Source organism: Centruroides vittatus, unplaced genomic scaffold, assembly GCF_030686945.1.
Source record: "Centruroides vittatus isolate TY-2023 unplaced genomic scaffold, ASM3068694v2 scaffold_324, whole genome shotgun sequence".
NCBI lineage: Eukaryota > Metazoa > Arthropoda > Arachnida > Scorpiones > Buthidae > Centruroides > Centruroides vittatus.
Genome location: NW_027122701.1, coordinates 5,658,777 through 5,679,208, shown reverse-complemented (window position 1 = coordinate 5,679,208; position 20,432 = coordinate 5,658,777). Strand labels below are relative to the sequence as shown.

The following is a 20,432-nucleotide window of genomic DNA, read 5'->3' as shown; positions in this document are numbered from 1 at the left end:
CTATAGTATGTCTGGTCTGACTATCTAATTTACTCTGTGAATGAGGTGAATGCAGACGAAAGAACGAAAACAACTGCAAGTTGTTTTCGTTCTTTCGTCTGTGACATGACTCACGCATCTTCTTATAACTGACGTCTAATAATATGTGACTTACGCTAAGTTTATGCTATTCTAATCGTGGGCTGATTGTAACCTCTTTGGTTATGCACACGTTCTCCAGCAGATGGCATTAAAAATTTAAGGTTTTTTCTATGGAAAAAATCCTTTTCCAAAAATTCTCGAATACGAAAATAGAACTAAATGGTTTTTTGCGTTAGAATTCCATTCAATTCTCCTATTAACGTACAGTACATTTCGTAATTTTGAAAATGGAGATCATTAATTTTCTACAAAGTTTTAATTTGTAGAAAATTAACGAATTCGATTTTCAAAGTTCTGATCCTTTTAATGCCCCGTGAGCACTAAAAGCTTTTTTCACATCAATTGTAGGTCCATAGTGGGACGGACGATAGGTGAGGGACGGGGCCCAACATATGTCTAACGAGTTATACTTTTAATCTTTTTACGTAAGCTCATAAACAGACGTCACGGACTAAAGAGCTGCGTATCCAAGACTTCGCCTGGAAAGAATTCGCCTAGCACACAACATAATCATATGATTTCATTCATTTTTCACGCTTTCATATTTGCAATAATTAATAATTATAATATTTCTTATAATTCTTCAATTCAATTATCTGTAACTCTTCAATGCGAAATTTTTTAAAATAATTCAAACAAGTGGTAAAATACCCACTCAAATCCATGCAAATTTTAATTCAAACTCAAAGTTTCTTAGATTTTGAACTTACCCGGATTATAATCCCTAGAAATGAAATTAGAATTGAGATAAAATAATTTTTAATGTATTTCCGGATAAATAAGTGTAGTGCCCATCGGTGACCGAGCGGATAAAACCCCTAAACACTCGTAGTTCCTCGCCAACGGGTGGTCACGTGAAATTTTCCATAAAAGTCCTCCCGAGAGGCATTCCCCTCGGCAGATCGCCCATTTGTCGCGTTGCAGAAAATCAAATTTAAATATGTGTAGTTATTGTATTTAAATATCGTTGTTACGTTGTATACAGAAGTGATTTAGTTATTATGTTCACTGCCGTAACGAAAGAAATGAAAGTGTAGATGAATTAATATAAACTAGATATTCCAGTTACTAATCACGAGTTTGCATTGCAGCCCGAGGAAAGTAACATACAAATAAACCTAAATAACAAGAGGGAAACATTTTGTTTTCGTCTCGTTGTTTCTCAACAAAATGTTTTTTTTTTTTCTTAGTTAATAGCAAACAATTTTTAAAAATATATATCGCGATAATGCATTTATTTTAAAACGTTTCGTTACAGATTAAGGACCACCCAATAATTACGACTGCAATTTATGGGGGAAGGGAGATCTGTTTGTATCTGACGAAGGGGGAGAGGCAGAGTGAGTGCGATGACGTAAGATAGGGATGAAATTAAATGACGTGGTGTAGTCATCAGAAAATTGCCTGAAAATAATTCCTGTGTATTTGCGAATGATTTCAACTTGAGTGATAATATAATTAGTAGAAAGGAATCCCTCGATGTATGATGACGATTGTAATAGGAGAGGGAATAAAAAAAGAACAAATTTTGCTAATGTAATGCTTAAATGGCCCCTAACCGTTGACAAATGGCACCATTTCAAAGGGATTTAAAAGATAGTTTCATCGAAATCTTTCTTGTAGAAAATAGAAAATTTTAATTACGGAACGCAAAATGTAAAAATCGAATTTTGCGTAGTTCTGTTATGATCTACTTTTTATCTAATTGCGCGTGTTTTTATTGAGACTTTCGAATAACAAGTTGCACCCGCGACAAACTTCCGGACGACCTTGGATGCCTGTGACAAAAGTATACGATGTTTATCCCATCCTAAAAGAAATAATACAACTTAGTTGCATCATTGCCGTTTAATTAATAAGCGTATCTGTAACTCTACGGTAAGATATTTTTGGTAAGAATTAAGGGTCACGAATTTTCATATTAAAATTTGGAAATTCCCTTCGCAGACGTACATGAAACAGAATTTTAAATAAATATTAAAACCGGTGTACAAAATTTAATTAATGTAAATGCATACAGAATATGAAATTTTATTATTGCATAATTTATAACTAGTTGTAAAGATTGTTCTGAAAATATATTTTTCCCCTTAGCTGAACGAATTATTCTTAAATTCGAAGAATAATTTTTGAAAACAATTGACAGAACTTCATTTATGAACGTTCTCATTAACAAATCAGCTGTAGAAATCAAGAAAAAATCTCCAAAAAGGGACGATTCAGTATTACATCAGCGCTTTGTGGGAAAGAGGATCTGACGATTGCTGGCGACAGGAGGTGAGTCTTTGATGACGTAAGACTGCATCCGTCATTTATTTTTCTCCCCATCACAAAACTGTCTGAAAATAATCACCTGTATTTGCGAATTGTTTTAACTTCTGGTCTGATGCCGTAATTTGGAGGAGGGCGTACGTTAATTTCTGATGACTGGTGTTTACAGACGGGAGAATTAAAAAACGACAAATTTTTGCTGATGCAGTACTCAACAGCCTTTAGAAGATTTGGTTTGTGAGATAAGACAACGCGAAACGGGAGCGATCTGCCAAGGATAGTACCTCCCCAAACGCTTTGTTTGAATAACTGGTACCTGTTATGGCGGAAGCCCGGTAGACATTAAGAGGGCTAGTTTTTTAGCAAGCCCATTATGGGTATGGCCAGGCCCACGATGGAGGAAAGGAACGGGGTTCGACATATTCGGACAGATCACCTCGGGAAAAATTCCTGTAGTTTTTCGATTGGTCGGGATATTATCCCGGGTCCTCCAGAGTAGTAGGCCACCTTCATCGCTTGGTCATTTTGCGCCTATTTAGTTTTTAGACACGTGAAGAAAACACAGAAAACTCCATGCAGCCAGCCACTTTGTCAGGCGGGAATCCGCGACCAGTGTTAGTGATAGAAGGATGATGATCGTCAATTTTCGCTCGAATGATCATCGCATTTCTGAAATATGATGTCTATTACTAAAATGGTTGATAATGCTTTGAATTCTATTACAACCAGGTTGCAGAAATTAAATTTTAAGAGATACAGCAAATTAAAATGTACACTAGTAGTGGGGATAAGATATAGGCCTAATGAACTACTTTTATCCCTCATTACGCGAAATAATTCTTATTGATAGATAGACGAATGAATTCCATAAATTAAAACATATACAGTATATATTATCACATTACATAAAAAGAAAAATTTTCATCGTAATTTTCACGCTTTTACTTCTGTGTCTAATTACTCAAACTTTTAGATTCGTAATTTATTATTATTAATTGATATATTATAATGACGGTAAGATGGTCGGGGCAATTAAGGCGTCAACCTATCACTTTGGGGATCCGAGAAAAGCAACTGTCCAGAATTTTTCATAGGTAATCAGCCTCGGTTATGTCGGGCCCCATCCCTCACTATCTGGCCACTTGCATTGAGGGCCCCGTCGAACCCACGATGGGTATGGGAAAAAGGCCGTTAGGTTTCCGTTCGATAATTGATGAAATGTGTAAACTGTTTATAACATTCAATATTTTGTTATATGTTATATCTTATATTAGATGAATTCAAATTATCACTCAATATAATAATTAAATTGTTCTTCGTAAACTAGTTATTAGTAATAATTTAAGAACATACTTTTGTAAGTGTCCTTGGAAACATTTATTTAGATTCAGTATCTGTAATATTATAATGTTCTATCAATATACTGTTCTGGGTTTGGATAGATTGGACTTCATGATGTTACGTAAGTTATAAACAAAATTTCTGAATTGTTGCGCTAATAATTGAAAGTATATAATGTAACAACGCAAGAAAGGAAATATCCAAGAATCATTTTTAGGCTCATTAGGGACTTTGTAATCGTTGTTGTTTATACCAGCGGAAAATGGCGGATTATCCTCACTGGCCAAAATATAAAAACAGTAACCTACAACATAGATATGCCCATTCTCCAAATAATTCGAAGCCTTCCGATCCATGTAAGTTACTCGGAATTCCCTCGCCGTCAAACATTCAATTTGAAAACTTAGAATCCGGAGCCTTACGTCCAAATTCTGAAAATGATACACGAACCTACGATTACTTGCGTGGTTTGCGAGCGTTTCCAATTCGGGAACAGCGAGCTTTTGGAAGGTTATCGTTAGAAAAGCCGATATCTACAATATTAAAACAAAAAAGTAATGAATGGAGACATTTTGAAACAGATAGTCTTCGTCTTTTTAAATTAAAACAATCGACGACATTAGCGAAGTACATTCCGCAAACTATCGGAAAGATTATGTCAAACAGTACAATTTTCGATCGCAATAATCCAGAACTAATTGCCTGGAGAGTAACCGACCGAAACGGAAAATGGGTTGTACCAGAAACAGAAAGAGACGATTACGTCAGCACGAGTTCGGAAGAATTATTAAATCCATGGATGCTCTGGCAATTACGGGAGGTCGAAAATATCCACACGATTGTTAGGCCCTTACCTTCCTGGGTTCGAAGTACGGGTTTCGGTCGACTTAGATGCTATAGAGAGTTTGCTAATTCGAGCTGTACACCGGCGGAAATTCTAAAGCAACGACATAAAAACCCTCTTGAACACACAGAATTTGTCGGAGGAAACGTTTATTCCAGTGTAACTCAAAATCAAAAAAATTCTTGAACACATCGAAACTGTCAAATTTTTTCGCTTCCGAGTAAATATAAGCATTAAAAACAATGCGGTTTAACTAGATTATTGCCAAAATAGCACACCGTATCGCTCTTATTGCCGAAATAATATACCCGTATCGCTCCATTACCACGTGGGATTTTTCGTGTCCTTATTTCGAATCGTGTCGAAATCCCACGTCGTAACGGAGGCATCTGAATGGAAATAACTCGCGCTTCGCGAAACGTGTAACATGTAATTTTTTGATAAGACGAGTAATTTATTTCCACCAATGCCGAAACTTTCTGTATTCGCTAAATTTCACTCACGTAAAATTACGACAGGCTTCGTGCACTTTAGGTGAGTATACAAAACCTACTTTCGAGTTTCACAAGGATCCACCCGTACTTGGAAAAGTTGGCACAGACCACTCTCCCATCCTAGAAATTGAAAGTATGACACATTCGTGTTGAAGGGCGAAAATTTACAAGGATAAAATGGTCACGATGGCCTTACGCGGATTAACGATCTCGCTACCACGTGGGAATTGTCATTTCAAGGGAGAATTTAATGTTGAAATCTGAGAATGAAACTCGATTCTGACTATATTTTTATTACATTATCTCAACGCGTTTACATAATATAAATATGTGAGAAATAAAACATTTTTTGTTTTCTTAAAATTAGTTAGAAGTTTCAGTTAATCCATAAGTTTCTCTGTTGTATAAAACGTTAAATATCGTTAGAAACGAATGGAAATTCTCAAGGCACCAAGTAACAAAATATATATTACGTACGATAAAAATTGTTTTACATACTTGTGTTTCTCAAAAAAATAAAATGAAAAAAACTGAAAAATTATTTAAAATAAAAACATGAAAACAATGTTTTCATGTTAACTCGTGTAAGACCGAAATTTTCCATTCGTTCCCCTCTATGATAAAAATTCGTTTTAATAAGATTCATTTTTTTAAAATACGGTTATAATTTAAAGTATTTATAATATTTCCCTATAGGGAAAAATATAAAAAGTGTCTTAAGTTCCTATCGTATCTTGGGTCGTCCTCGATTGGCAAATAGAGAGGGTCTGCTACGAGGACGGAAAATTCCGGAAAGACGAGGTTTGGCGGTTGTAGTTGAGGGTGCTTCAGTGATTACCGTTTTTTCTTCTTCTTCTTCCAAAAGGTCTGCTTCTTCTTCTTCGACAGCTTCCGTCGTGGGCTGTTTAGACGAAGATGGAGGGGGTGGAAGTGTTGTTTCTTCTTCCGGCGTTTCTTCCTCCACTTTAGGTTCAGGCGTTTTGTTCTGTTGACGGAAGAACGGCGGCCGAACTCTTCCTCTGTTTGCACCTCCGAAGATTGGGGAACGACTAACTCCCGATGGTTTTGGGCGGGTTCTTGCGCTAGGTGCAGTCGTCACCGTCGATCTGACGCTAGCAGAAGATACTCGATTACTGCTCACCGGGTTTCGGTTGCTTCCAAATCTTCGATTATTACCAAATTGGCGCGCCGATTGTGTGGTACTTGTGGTGCTCGAAGTGGTAGCGGTGGTGGTATCTTGATTCTTAGATTCGGTGGTGGAAGAGGAACGTAATCTGTTGTTATTGAAACTCGGTCTCCTGAAGCGGTTGCTGCTAAATCGCGACTGGAAACTCCTCCTGGTAGGTTTCGCGACGGTCGCGGGTGCCGGGGTGGTAGTACTGGTTGTGGTGGTGGTGGTGGTAGTGGTAGTCGATTTTCGTGTGGTAGATCTACCGATGTTTCTATTATTACTGTTGAAACGACGCCTTCCTATTGACGTTCGTTTGCGTGTTCTTTCTGTAGTGGTTGTGGGTTCTGTAGTGGTTGTCGTTTCGGTTGTTGTGGTAGTTGGTTCGGTGGTTGTGGTAGGGGCTTCTGTAGTAGTAGTTGTTGTTGTTGTAGTAGTCGTTGTCGCCGTGGTAGTAGTGTCTTCTTCTTCTATTTCATAATCGGTCACTTCGATCTTTGTAGTCTCGGGAACGATTGTAGTAGTGGATGGGGTGGTGCTCAACGGTACCGAAGTTGTTGTAGTTGTTTTAGTTTGAGCAGGAGTGAACACTTGGCTAAGTGTTACGACCGGGTTTAACTTTAACGGTTGTAAATGATTAGGAGTGACAGGGAATCTCGGAATGTCTCCAATTCCGTAACGATAAACATTAGGAACTATCACGGGAGTTTCCGTAGTTACTATTGAAGGATTCGTAGTAATTTCGTGAGACAAGGTAATAGAATTAGGTATCTTCCTTGGTACGGGAACATTGTGTTTAGTATTAGCAGATGCGATTTCTGTTCGGGATACCTCATTTTTATCTACCGAGTTTAATAATTTAGTCACTTTGGTTACTTTAGCCGGCTGATCGTACGATTCCAAATTCGGGATGTCGTCGAAGTTCAACGATAGATTTTTACCCGGTTTTTTGTCTTCATCATAATAATAATAGTAATAAACTACGTATTCGTCGTCCAGTTGTCCACCCTTCGCTGCCTTGTCTTTGGCAGCGTTTTTACCTTTATCGAATTCAATTTCTGAAGCCGGTGCTTTTTCGATTGCCTGAACCGAAGGTTGAACAGATCCGATAACTTTTCCTTGTTTGATGACGTCGGCTGTGTATGACGTAGATATCGAAACACTGGGAGCATTTCCTGTTTGAGGGGAGATCTGCGGTTTCGGCTGTCCTCCACCGATATAAAGTGCACTACTTGTTGGTTGTGACTGCGGTTTCTGGACCGAATTCGATGGTAATTGCGGATTATTTATAACTGGCGGAGAATACGAAAACTGTTGATGAGGTTGAATTTGTGGCTGATATATTTGTGGGTTGCTGTTTGGTTGATACGAGGGAATGTTTTGGTGGGAATATTGCGGGGGTTGAGACTGATAAGAAATTGGTAATAATGGTGGTTGGTACTGCGGCCTGGGCTGAGGATTTGGAACAATATTTGCGGGCGGAAGTTGTTGAATCGGCGGTAAAATTGGAGGTTTGTAGGCGGTTTGTGGTTGAGACTGTTGTAATGGCTGACTGGCCGAAGAAAAGGATAGAGGAGGCTGATAATTTGATTGATGATTATTAGCTAATTGTCTGACGTAAGCTGTAAGATGATCCGGTAGAGACTGGGGTGCTTGTCTAGACTGCCTGTGCGAATGAACTCCGTGCTCAGAAATAGAAAATATGGCGGTGGCCAATATTAAAATGGCCGACCTGAAAAGAAAAACTTCAATATGTTAATTTTACGTGAAATTATTCTAATAAGAACGATATAACTTTCATTTGTTGTTATCTCGATATTAATTATACGAGTCATTAAAAATATAAACATATATTTGCGTTCTTATTTTTTAAACAGATCCTGTTTTTTAATCTTAAGCATCTTTTATTGAATGAATAAAAAATAATAATAATCTACTTTCTGCTCTACATACCTTGTCTATTATATCAAAGAAAGATTGATATTTAAATTATCTACGAGAAAATTGGCTCTGTTTAACAACTGAGATGCTGCATTCCGATACAACATCACTTTCAATAAAATGTTAACATTACGGAACATACATGAAAGATGTAAAGTACTTCTTTTACATATAGGTTACACAAACATAAAGGCTATAATCGTAGATCACAAAGAAATTAGCCAAAAACAACGATAAAGAAGACTAAACCTGTACTATGTCTAAGCATACATTTAATTCATTTTAGTGTACTGGAGCATGTTTAAAATACTCGAGTTTTAACAGAGATTTAGCATATGAAACCGAATTAAGTTGCCAATCTTTCCTAATTTTGATAACTAAAAGTGTAACTAGGACTTTTTGTTTGTGTCAGTGACCCGAAAACAGATCCGCGAACGTCCCAGAAATTCTTCCGGTTTTTGCTTTTTTTTTTTTTCGTCTTTTGTACGGAGACAATGGTATTTTCTATGGAAAATGCGTTATTACTTAATCATTCGTAATACTGAATCCCATTATTGTTCTGTTCACATTCCAAAAAGTAACGGTATTGTTTGAAACATACACACGTTAACCATTTGAATAATACTTAAATAATATTGTTCTTGCCTAATGTACAAAAATACATATTAAATTTATTGTTAACAATTAGTAAATGATCGAGGATAATTAATGCTGGTATTTGAATTTAATCGGCTGTGAAATAGGCTAAAAGGCGTGACAAGGAATAATTTCCGTTCACTCCGGAAACATTCTAAGAATTTCACATTCTTTTTATCCCGTTTTTTCTACCACTTAATTACATAAAAGTTCGAACACAATAAAAATAACCCTCAATTAGCATCACCCGATTTAGTAAATCTATGATTTGAATGAATAGACTCGGTTTTGAAGGAGTTTCTCATTAAAAATAAATTGTAAAAATTCCTTCCTTCGGAAAAAAAAAGGTAAATTTTCTTCCTATTTTTATTCCGTTTTTCCCCATAATTTAATTTTGATTGATGAAATTAATTGCGAAACGAGAGAGTAAAAATACTTATGTCAATATATAAATTATATAAGATGAGCATGACTACAAACGATGTTCTCCACCTTGCTCGGAGCGATTTTTTGATCTAGGTCACAGATTTTTTGGCTGATATCCAATCCACTAACATGTTTTTATCGAACGGTAAAATTATTGCTGGAAGCCATTCAATGTTGATACTTTAATCAGCCCTCATTGTTTCTGGCATATTTAACGGGTTTGATTGAAGAACAATTTTTCAAGTGAACCATATGCTACGCATTTATGGAAATGCGCAACTTTCACTATTTTCCCTATACACAAATCACAGTCTGTATAAGTAATCGCTGTAGGAAGAGAGTAAAACTTATTTTTTACACCAATTTTCCTTCATTAGTTTGATAGAAACATCTTTGTTTATACTACGGCCTGTGGAACAAGTCCAAAATGAAAGTAAAGCCTCGGATAAAGCAGAGCAATTTCTTTTATTAACGCCATTTTACGCTTGGTTGAATCTTGTAAAATAATAATTAAAATTAACTTCGAGGTATTTAGAAATATTTTTTCTCGAATGAACTAATGAAGGACCTTGTCCGAATTAACTAGCTCGGTGCGAACTCGCAAACAATAAAAACAATAATACGTCTATAAAGCTATCAATTCACCTTTTCATAAACAGATAAGGGCTTGTATGGTTTCTCGTAACTATTATAAGAAAAAGAAAAAGTTAACCTGGTCAAGGATAAATTAAAGACGGGATTTAAAGCGGTAGTGACGTCATTTCAAGGTTAGATTCTGCATATATTTAGGAGGAAAGTCCCGAAACATTGAACAATTTTCTTATAATTTTTTTACGAGAAATATTCCGGAACTCAGAGAGGGGAAGAAAGTCCTATCAGTTGTAGTAATTTGGGAATAAATGAAGCGATCAGTTTAAATTTCGTTCCATTTCATTTCCTGCGAAGCGGCCTCATCAGTGCGGAAACTGAAAGGATTTTTACACCAAAATAAAAAATCAAGAATTCTTGGAATAGTAAAAAGAGAAAATAAAGCAAAGATAATTATTATTTATTCGTTAAAATAAAATAAAATATTTTTTGAAAAAAAATTACTTTAAAACTTGAAGAAGAAGAAGAAGAAGAAAAAAAAAAAAAAAATACATAAACGCATAAGTTTATATATAAATATACGAAATTGTGTGAAGGTGGGTTCATCAACACAGTTTACCCTATATAGAAAGTTGTCTGATGACTTCAACTTTCGTCCGAACTCAGTTCAAATCTCGGATTTAGTTTTAAAAAATACTTAATTTTTAAATATTTTATTAATAAAATATTGTTAACAGAATGTCTAATGTATTCAACAGGCTACACATATTCTACAGTGGGAGGAGAAGCTATGTATAAGGTTATTCTATTTAAATATCAAAAATTTTTCATATTCGAACTGGCATATTTAATTATTAAAAACGTGTTTGACCAAGTAGTTAATTATAATTAAAGTTTCAATACCTTTTTGAGGTTTTCCTTGACTATTTTGAATATATATTCTCGATAACAACTTACCTAATTCCAGTTCTTTTAAAGCAGTTAATACCGGTTCTGTAACTTTAAGGCATATAAAATATAAAATTTTGAAAACCAAACTTTTCTAACGATTTAAAAATATTATATTTTCGCTCGTATATAATGCGCATCAACTTATAACGATAGCATATTCTTCCGTCGTATCGGGTGATACGCCCTTTGACAAGCCGAGGAGCGTTTTGAGAAAAATAATATATGGGAAATTTTATAAAATTATGCTAAATAAACGATTAAATAATTGGTTAAATTTTTAATGAGATGAACTTACCTGATATACATAATTGTGATTAAACTTTCTCTCACCTGCGCGTAGAGAAACTTATCACCTGATCAAGTAAAAACTACAGGTATGACTGTCTGTGAAGAAGTTAGCACAGTTATAGTGTGACCTGATTTTACTCCCTCAGGGCCAATTGGTTGTCGAGCCAGTCGCGTGGGCTTCTTTCTATATCAAAAATTACAAAGATTTAATTGTCGTAATTATATTTAAAAACAAAAAAATTATTTCGATTAAAAATTTTATGATTTTTAGCAAAAAATTATTTACTTTATCTTCAAGATTTTGAGCCAAAAATACACTTAAATACTCTTATTAACACTGATTTTATATGGGTTATATCTGCGGTTGACTTAAATTCGAAGAAGTACACTGACTTATACTAAGAAATATCTGATAAATCTTGAATTGGTGGAGTAAGAATAAACCCACAGATAATTTGGGTTACGCCAAAATCGCCCTTGATTTTTATACAAATAAAAAGCAAGGTCCTATCTTAAAAGCAGTAACAATTATAAATGTCGGCTATAAAACAACTATTTATAAAACCGTTTAATAATAATAATAAATAAATAAATTATAGTTTCGTTTTAGATGTGAAATAATTATATTAAATATATTTAAAATAATATTTTTTCCAAACGTTGGCCGAGAAGATGATCTGAATTGTTTCGTTATCAGGATCAATGGCCTATTCCAGCATTTCCTCAATCATCCGAGTCAATATTATTTTCTTGACAATGATGTTGACATTCGTTTAACATATTTCTATTTTAATCTTAGAAAAATTTACTTCCTATTTGAAAAGTTTAACGTGTTTTTCACCATTTTAATTATTTTTGTTTAATGAATTAGCCGAAGTGGTGATTGAGAGTGAAGACACCTCTTCTAACATTCCACGAACATTGGTTGTAATTTGCAATATTTAATAACACAATTAATTAATTAATTAATTAAATTTATTTTTTAGTTCGTATACATTTAAAAAACGTATCATATTAATTTTTTAGATTAATTAAATTCTGTTTCTTCTGTTTATTGTATCGTAGAGAAAAATTTTTCTAAGGCCAAGCAACGGTAGAGAGATCATTTCTCTTGCAGCATTCAATTATTAGTTGATATTTTCTATTTAGGGTATTAGGTTAGGTGGGTCGTTCACTCTGGCCCTCCGCGACCTTCACCTTTTCCCTATTAATTCCGCTTATCTCCGCTAGATGGCGTTCGGGCCCTTGAACTTCTGCCATTTTTGTATCATACGGAATAATAATAGCCGAACGGAACAGTTGACCCGCTATCATTTTCCTTATTGTTAGTTCGATCGTTGATCCTTTTATAGTTCAAGTTACAAAATTCCATATTGATCGAGTACTCCACCTTTTTGTGTAGTTACGAGGTTTACTGCAACAAAAAAACACTTTAAGCGAGTATATTTTGATCATTTTGGTAAAAAAGAATGGTCCGTTCAGTTCTTTGTAAAAGAGGAGTTTTTCCACGTTTAATTTTCTCTTGGCCTAAATCTCGACTTATTTTTTTTAATAAACGGGTCCAAGCGTAGACTATTAGTTGAATAAACTAATAGGCCAATATATGACGCATAATCGGAATTAATAGGTAAATAACTGCTCCCTGGACATTCAACTTTTTGCATTATCAGATTTTTAAAAAATAAGTGTATAAATTTATCAATTTTTTATTCATTTTTTGAAGAGTTTTGAAGTATTAAAGCGGTTTTAACGGTTGAATTAAAACTGATAACGGTTCTAATCAAGTTTATCTCTTATTATTTTTTAAATAATCACTTAACGTAAAACTTTTGTATTACAGTTAACAAATTCATTACGGAGCACGTTTCTGATTTATAGTACAAAGTAAAAGATGGCCGATTAGCCGGAGCAATTAAAACGTCAGCATTCTGCTCTGGGGATGCGGGATCGAAGCCGGGCAATCTGTCTCCCCAGCAACTTTTCAAGGGCGATTTGTCTCGGATATGTCGAGCACCGTGTTTTTCCATCCAACCACACCCTTGTGGGCCTAGCCGAATCCGTGATAAGTACAGAAGAAATTCCGTACTTATCACGGGTTCGGCTAGGCCTACAAGACCTCATTTTCCCCTGAGGTCTTCTCGGTGGCTTCAGAGGAAAATGAGTAAAAAATAAATGAAGTACCAAGCAAAATATATAATCTTATAAGGAACCATCCATCATTCGTAGAATTAAGAAACATTCTAAACATTAAAAAATTATTGATTTAAAAATATAATACAGTCAAACGTCCGAACAGTGGCCACCGTGGGAACATACAAAATAACCGTTGTTTTGAGGTTATTTTGCATGCATTTTTAGAAACATTTCCTGAAAATGGCCACTGTTTCATGCGGTCGTTATTGACGGTTCGACTGTAATATAAAACTTAATACAAAGTCTTTTTTCATCAGATATAATTCTGATAATTTTAAATTAAAAATATTTAAAAAATACAGTAATTGAAATGTTTAATTATTGTATGCTTTTTGAATATCATTTAAAGTAGAAAAACCGTTTAATAATTTATTAAAATGCTGATTCAAATACTAATTGCAAACAGGAGTAACTGGTCAAACTCGATTAGATTTCATTCAGTCATATAATTTATATTATTCTAAAAATATCAGCATAAATTAGTAACGGATGTAGGCTATTCCCGAATTTATTTATTGTTAAAAGCATTAACTTCGGATTGTTAAAATTTATGTATAAATGAAAAAATTATGAGAGAAGTATGCGATCATTTTACATACCAAAATGGATCTGGTTAGAGACGTTTGAGCTCTCCGGAAATCGTGAAATTTGTGTGGCTTAGGATATTACCTATCCTTCTTTCGATATATGTCGAAACGCTTCATTGCTTTATTAGATTGTGGTAGTTTTATTTGAGAATTTGATATTTATAAACCGTACGTTCTACAAAAACATACGATATATATTTAAATACCTGTTTAAAAGCCTAAAATATCATTAGAATTTTCCATATTTTAAAGCGGGTACGAAGTTATTTTAATTCAGAAGTTTCTTTCGTATTGGACTATTGTAGATAAGGGTAAATTAAAAACCCAAAAGAGCGTTTCAGAAGAATTTATACAAGTGTTTGTTGTTCTAAACAATTTATATAATTTTTATTCATATCTCGGATGGATATAAAGACGCAGCTTACCGCTATGGAGAACTCGGGATCGCATCCAGACGAGCAACCCCAGGAGTGTGTCATGGATGGTATATCCTCGCGTCTCTAACACTTAAATAGGTGTAAGTTTTCAATAGAAAGTCTTTCCGGGAGGCATCCTTAATCGGCAGATCGCCCGCCTGTTGCGTTGCCATCTCCTATTAAACCAAACCAAACCAAACCTAACCTAATTGTGAGCCTGGTCGAACCCACAATGAATAAAGGGTATTTATATAGACCTTCTTGGTACCCAGAGGATAGAAAAAGTAAAAAATGAAATTAAAAAATTTATTCGTAATTCAATATCTTTATTACGGTCATGATTATGCTTAACATCGGAATCAAATTCCAAAATTAACATTAAGTACAAATTTGGGTTACTTTCGTAGAGCTTATATTAACCAATAAGTTGCGTTTATGTTATTAAAATCAAGATTATTATCGTTAAAATTATTATCTAATGACCAATAAAATGCATATAAATAAGTTGAAATGTTCAAGTTTGCTAAAAATGATTCCTATTTGCTGTCCTTGTGCAGTGTGCATCCTACATATACACTAGCAACGGCCGTGAAATTATATTTAAGATCACCATATTTTTTAAGAAACATGTTACGGCTATAATATTAGTTAAGAGATAGAAACGTATCCAGATTATCTAGTAGTAGGGCAAAGTTATTATTTTTTTTATTATTATTATTTTATTATTATTATTATTTATTTTTTTTTTTTGAGAATACCACTTTTGAAGAGAACCTTTTGCACGTTTTGTTAACAATCAAATCTAGAAGGTCGTCCTGTTGGGTCTGACTTGTCCTCGATTATCAGCTTCCTCTTAATACTGTTTATGATTTTATAAGAAAATTTTTTTTACTCTTTCATCTCTGAGACCACTACGAGGGCCTTTTATCAGATTATCGCGGGTTTGGCAGGATCCACGATGTGGTGAGAGACGAAGCCCGTCATATCCGGAAACGACCATCACCATTCTCAAAAATTTCCTGGGGTTTTTCGATTCTTTGGATTCGATTCCGGGTCCCCAGAGTAATTAATTATTTAGATTTTTTTACATCATAATTTTCAAAGAAAAGACTTTTTCGATAAAATAATATAAAATAAAATAAAATATCAAATATATATTCGATATTTTATTTTATTTTATATTATTTTAATTAGCGAACTATATATACAGGTATCCCTCGTATAACACAGTAATTACGTTTCGAAAAAGTGCCGTGTTATGTGAATCGTGCTATACGAAACAAAGGACTAATGCAAAACATGAGGTTAGGTTTCAGAAGTTAGCAAAAGTTTACTATTCTTTATCATTACTAAGAGAAATATGTTTATTAAAGCAATCGATAATTTATTTCCAGTCAATAATTAATTAACAATCACAATTAAAAGTACCATATTACAGGTTAATATTAATTCTAGTTAAACCAGAGCGTTTTCTTTTTACAAAGTATCGCCATCTTAGTTTTTTTGTCATCTTGCTCAGAAGTATCAGCAACATTTTCATAATTTTATTTTTATCATAAAAAATTTTAATGGACGACAAAATAAAAATAAAAATATGTTATTAATCGAAAATTTGTTCTAGCGGGTCGCGGTTTGTTCAGTTCAGTCCTGAGTGACTTTTTCCAGAATTTTTGTTCGAATACCGAATTGTTCGAGTACCGAGATACCGCCGTATTTCGTTCGTCATTTTACGAATGATCACTTACTTAACAGTTTAAAAAAAGTTTAATAACACTCACCCAAAAATGTTTAAACAAACTACTAAATCTATAAAAACAAAACACAGTGACAGTCTTAAGGGCTGTATGAAAGCATAGACGACGACACCTGGTTGATAGGAAAGTTAGTGCAATTTTTTTTTCCTTATTAAAAAGATTGCTTTTAGCCCTTGGTATAATTAAATGAAATAAAATACCTACTAATGTGAGGTAGATAATACTTTTTATTTAATTTTTCTTACTTGTCCTATCGGTTTTCATTAAAGTAAACCCGATGAAAAGCATTAAATAATTTATAAAATTTCAATATTCTAAAATCAGTGGGCAAATTTGAGACAACACGTGTGCTTACTTGAATAAAAAATATCGAATAACGAAGTTTACACTTAAAATTGTGAAATTTTGTACGAAGGATTTTCAAAACCGTGCTTGAGCGAAATCGGAAGTCGTGTTGAACGAGGGATACCTGTATATTATATACATTACAAGTCGAAAGGCCCGATGCAGGCATCGGGGCATACTAAATTACAAATAAAAATAATAATATACTGAGTATTATACTGTAAAAATATAAAATAAATATAAAATAATTTATATTGTTAATTTAAATAATAACTAGGGGCGCCCTTAATGGCCGTTTTTGGCATACCGTGACAGAAAGAAAGAAAGAAAGAAAGAAAATGCTCATGTTTTCAGCTTTATATACATTATATGATATATATATGTGGTACCCGTCCCCCACGCTGATATGACTTAGTCGAGTTCGATATCGTTCGCAGGCGGGAAAAAAGACGAACCGTTAGAGTTAGAAAAAGAAGCAACGACGTGTCTGCTTCAAGACGATTAATATCCGTTTAATAATTAGTATCATGATGATTTGTTTAGTATTCTTCGTTTTGTAATGTTTTCTGTATCGTATTAAAATATACGTCATTATATAAGAAGCTTTTCGTATTCTTTCTTAAACTGCGTTCTGCATATGCTTCTTAACGCCCAGCCCAGACATCTATAGACACCACATATATATCAGATAGATTTTGTTATTTATGAATATTTTTTAAATAATAGCTAGAAAAGTTAGACAAACATGTGCCAAGTATTACCCAAAGGCCCGATGTTGATAAAAACTTATCACAGTAAAAGTTTATTTCTTACAATAAAAGTTTTAAATTGTAAATAACAAATACTAATTACACTATAATTACTGTACGCTGTAATTACACTGTGACTATTGACGTGAGTTAGACTACTGACAAGCGTGTATTATTTGAATAAACAACCTCTAGCCATCTATTCACCCTGTTATACCTCATCAGTATATACCGATCATCTGAATATAAAATTAACTTGAAATAAAATTATAAATACAATACAAACTGCAAAACAGGCTATTGACCATGGATATGTACAGTACCTATAAACTAGGTTTATCATTTCTATACATTTCCATAATTCAATGTATATAATTCTCATCAATTCTCTCTTCCTGATTCAAATATTTCTCAGGAATCTTAAAGACATCCCATATTAATAATGTATAGACAAGCCTAACTATAATTTTGACTACCTTTTCTTACTTTTAACGAAAACTCCCAAAAATATTTAAAAATGAACATAAATTGTAAGCAAAAAACAAACAATCTAATCAATTTAAAGTCTCAAGTTATGAAAGTGACAGTTAATAGACTTATAAATATTAACGACATTCATGAATAAATAATGTTCAAAACCGAATTAAAATATTATTTATAAGCAGTCTTTAAAAAAACAAAAGCAATATCTGAGTTAAAAACGAGAAAATTTCATACATTAAAAGAGTTTCAAATGTTTACAGCTGACTCTCCCTATGCTCGAGCCAAACTTACACCGCAAAGCGATTGCAGCGCTCGAAGTGGCAGAAATATCTATTACGTCACTTTCATAGCATTAGAGCTGAGAGAACAGTATCTCTACACTCTGGTATAACTCAACCGACTTGGGGACCCGGAATCAGAGGCGTAGCTAGGGGGCTGCGGTGGGGCGGCCCGCCCCGAGTGTCACCCGTGTAGGGGTGACACCCGGTAGGCCTGTACCTAAAAAAATGGTCAACAGCTCGCTTACCATGACAGTTTCTTCGCTCTATGAGGAGACGCCACGAGAGCTCGCACCAGCTGAAAATCTTACTATGATTTATTCTATAAATCTAAACTCATACGTCGCGACATCGCATATTCAATATAGCATTCAAGTTGCTCGAGTGCGAAGATATTACAATTCAACAGTGTTTTCTAAAAGAGTTAAAAAGGGGTGACACCACGATATCCGCACCGGGTGTCACCCATGCTAGCTACGCCACTGCCCGGAATCGAACGTGGACAAGTAAAAAAAACTCCGGAAATTTTTCGACGTCGGCCTGACCCTCATCACCCGGCTGCCCCTTAACAAACAGACACATACATTTTTTATCTGTAGTGATTATTTGTATCGAGATGGGAAAAACAAGTCTAAGAAAATTATTTAAAATTCAAATAAATTTATTCAGGGGGAAAAAGTAATTGATTATTAATGTGAAATCGGGGGGTGCCTAAAAAGACGCCACCCCTTCGATTGTCACCAATGTGTGAGATCTCGGGGAGGTAAGAGGGAGTCGTACCTCTTTTTCCCGTGACTCACTTGTCAAGGATGGCTGTTACGTCGACGGCGCGTTACGCGTTACGCGAGTGGAGGAGGAGGAAGGATGGGGTCGACGATAAGGCGAAGCCGACAGTCAAGAAAGACACCATTTTATAACAAAAACAAAATTTAATAAAAGCTAAACGAACTAAAGTACACTTCTACCCTCGTTTACAAAAAGGGGCCGGAGAGAGAGAGTTTACAATTATTTTTCATACCTCTTAACAAGTCCGTAATAGACGGAATCAGAAGTGACGATAAAGTTTGGCTGATGGAGAATCCGGTAATGGGCCGATGGCACGTAGAGCTTGTTTTTCCGTAGGCAGGGCAGTGGCACTTAAAGAACTTAGAAACTTTTTGAGAGTCCGGCGGATGGCGTAGTGCACGTCGTAAAAGCGAGACGAAGGAGCCCTTTAGGGGGGGAAGGAAGCGTCTTTTATAAGTTTTTGATGGGAAAACCTGTCACGTGATCGAAAACGAATCGCTATTAGGGCCATAGGTGTTCCCGGGATATTAAATAAACGACTAGTTCGGACGCTAACTATAAACCATCGTGCAAGATGATCTACCTGCTCCGAAGGAATAACGGTTTGTTGATAGTTAGGGGACAATCGTTGCCATTCGAGGGTCAACAATTTCCCGGGTATGGAATGTTGTTGATTAAGTCGTTTATAACTGGAGTGAAATAATTTAGAAATTCTAGGTTCTTAACTTCCAGATTTCACATTAACAACGTAAAAACACATGAACAGATAATTAAAATATCTTCTTTACTCGCCATATCTTACATAATTTGGCAGAGGCGCAGCCTCTAAAAAAAAGGTCGTCTCTGCTGTGGAGAATAGTTTGTTCCTGGTGATTGGACATGGCGAGCGAAGATATTTTTATTATCCATTTACGTGTTTTTACGTTGTTAATACTGTATTTCCGCCAGCCCTATTTTACAAAGTAATTGATTAATTCACAATTCTTTAGTTTTACTTGATAGAGATAAAAATATATAAAAATTTTCATTATGTTTCCTTTGACTAAGAAATAGTTTACTGATTGACCCAATTAAATATATATACATGTAACCAGGAGTTTATGTCGACCCGTCGATAGCTCAGCTGGTAGAGCGGTGGACTGTAGTGGTACTAAGCAGGCATCCATAGGTCGGTGGTTCAAATCCGCCTCGACGGATGAATTTTTGCTGCTTCGATGATATTTCTATAATAAATATAACCAGAAACTAATATTTTAATAACATGTGTCGTATTTAGATCGTGTGAATAAAATAATCATTGCAGTTTTAGACTGAAAAACTGCATTTTTTATCAATCTGAAGCTGGAAAAATTTCAACTGATTACGAAACCCAAAAAGCATTGGTAGTTTTGCGTCATCGGATAAAATCCAATTATCAACATAATCAAGGTTGCGTTTAGTGTTACGGCCATGGGCGCCAACTGTAAGAGGCCGGAATCCGTTCGTTCACCCTATAATATTTTAAGCTTCATAGATATGATTGTAAAGACCTTCTTAATAGCCAATTATTTCTAACACGACCGGATTTCAACAAACCTAACCAAACATAACACAGAGGAAAGGGGACGGCCGGATGGCCGAGCGGTAAAGGTGGCAGCCTACCGCTCTGGGGGACCCGGGATCGAATCCGAACGGGTCGAACTAATCCCCAGGAATTTTTCGGGAGGTGGTCCGTTCGGATATGTCGGGCCCCGTCCCTCACCACCCGGTCGC

The 20,432-nt window shown here is 34.9% G+C and overlaps 1 protein-coding gene and 1 non-coding gene across 2 annotated transcripts; one reads left to right on the top strand and one right to left on the bottom strand.

The window, feature by feature from the left end:
* Window positions 1–5,368: 5,368 nt before the first annotated feature.
* On the bottom strand, window positions 5,369–11,243 carry LOC136988288 (uncharacterized). Its single transcript, XM_067286170.1, has 2 exons — window positions 11,097–11,243; window positions 5,369–7,991 (listed from the first exon to the last, which is right to left on the bottom strand). The coding sequence occupies exons 1-2, from the start codon at window positions 11,105–11,107 to the stop codon at window positions 5,816–5,818; spliced, it is 2,187 nt and encodes a 728-aa protein (XP_067142271.1). The 5' UTR covers window positions 11,108–11,243; the 3' UTR covers window positions 5,369–5,815.
* An 8,545-nt stretch (window positions 11,244–19,788) lies between these two features.
* Window positions 19,789–19,876, top strand: TRNAY-GUA (transfer RNA tyrosine (anticodon GUA)). The gene is given in 2 exon segments: window positions 19,789–19,825; window positions 19,841–19,876. It is a non-coding gene; the product is annotated as a tRNA-Tyr (tRNA).
* Window positions 19,877–20,432: the final 556 nt, after the last annotated feature.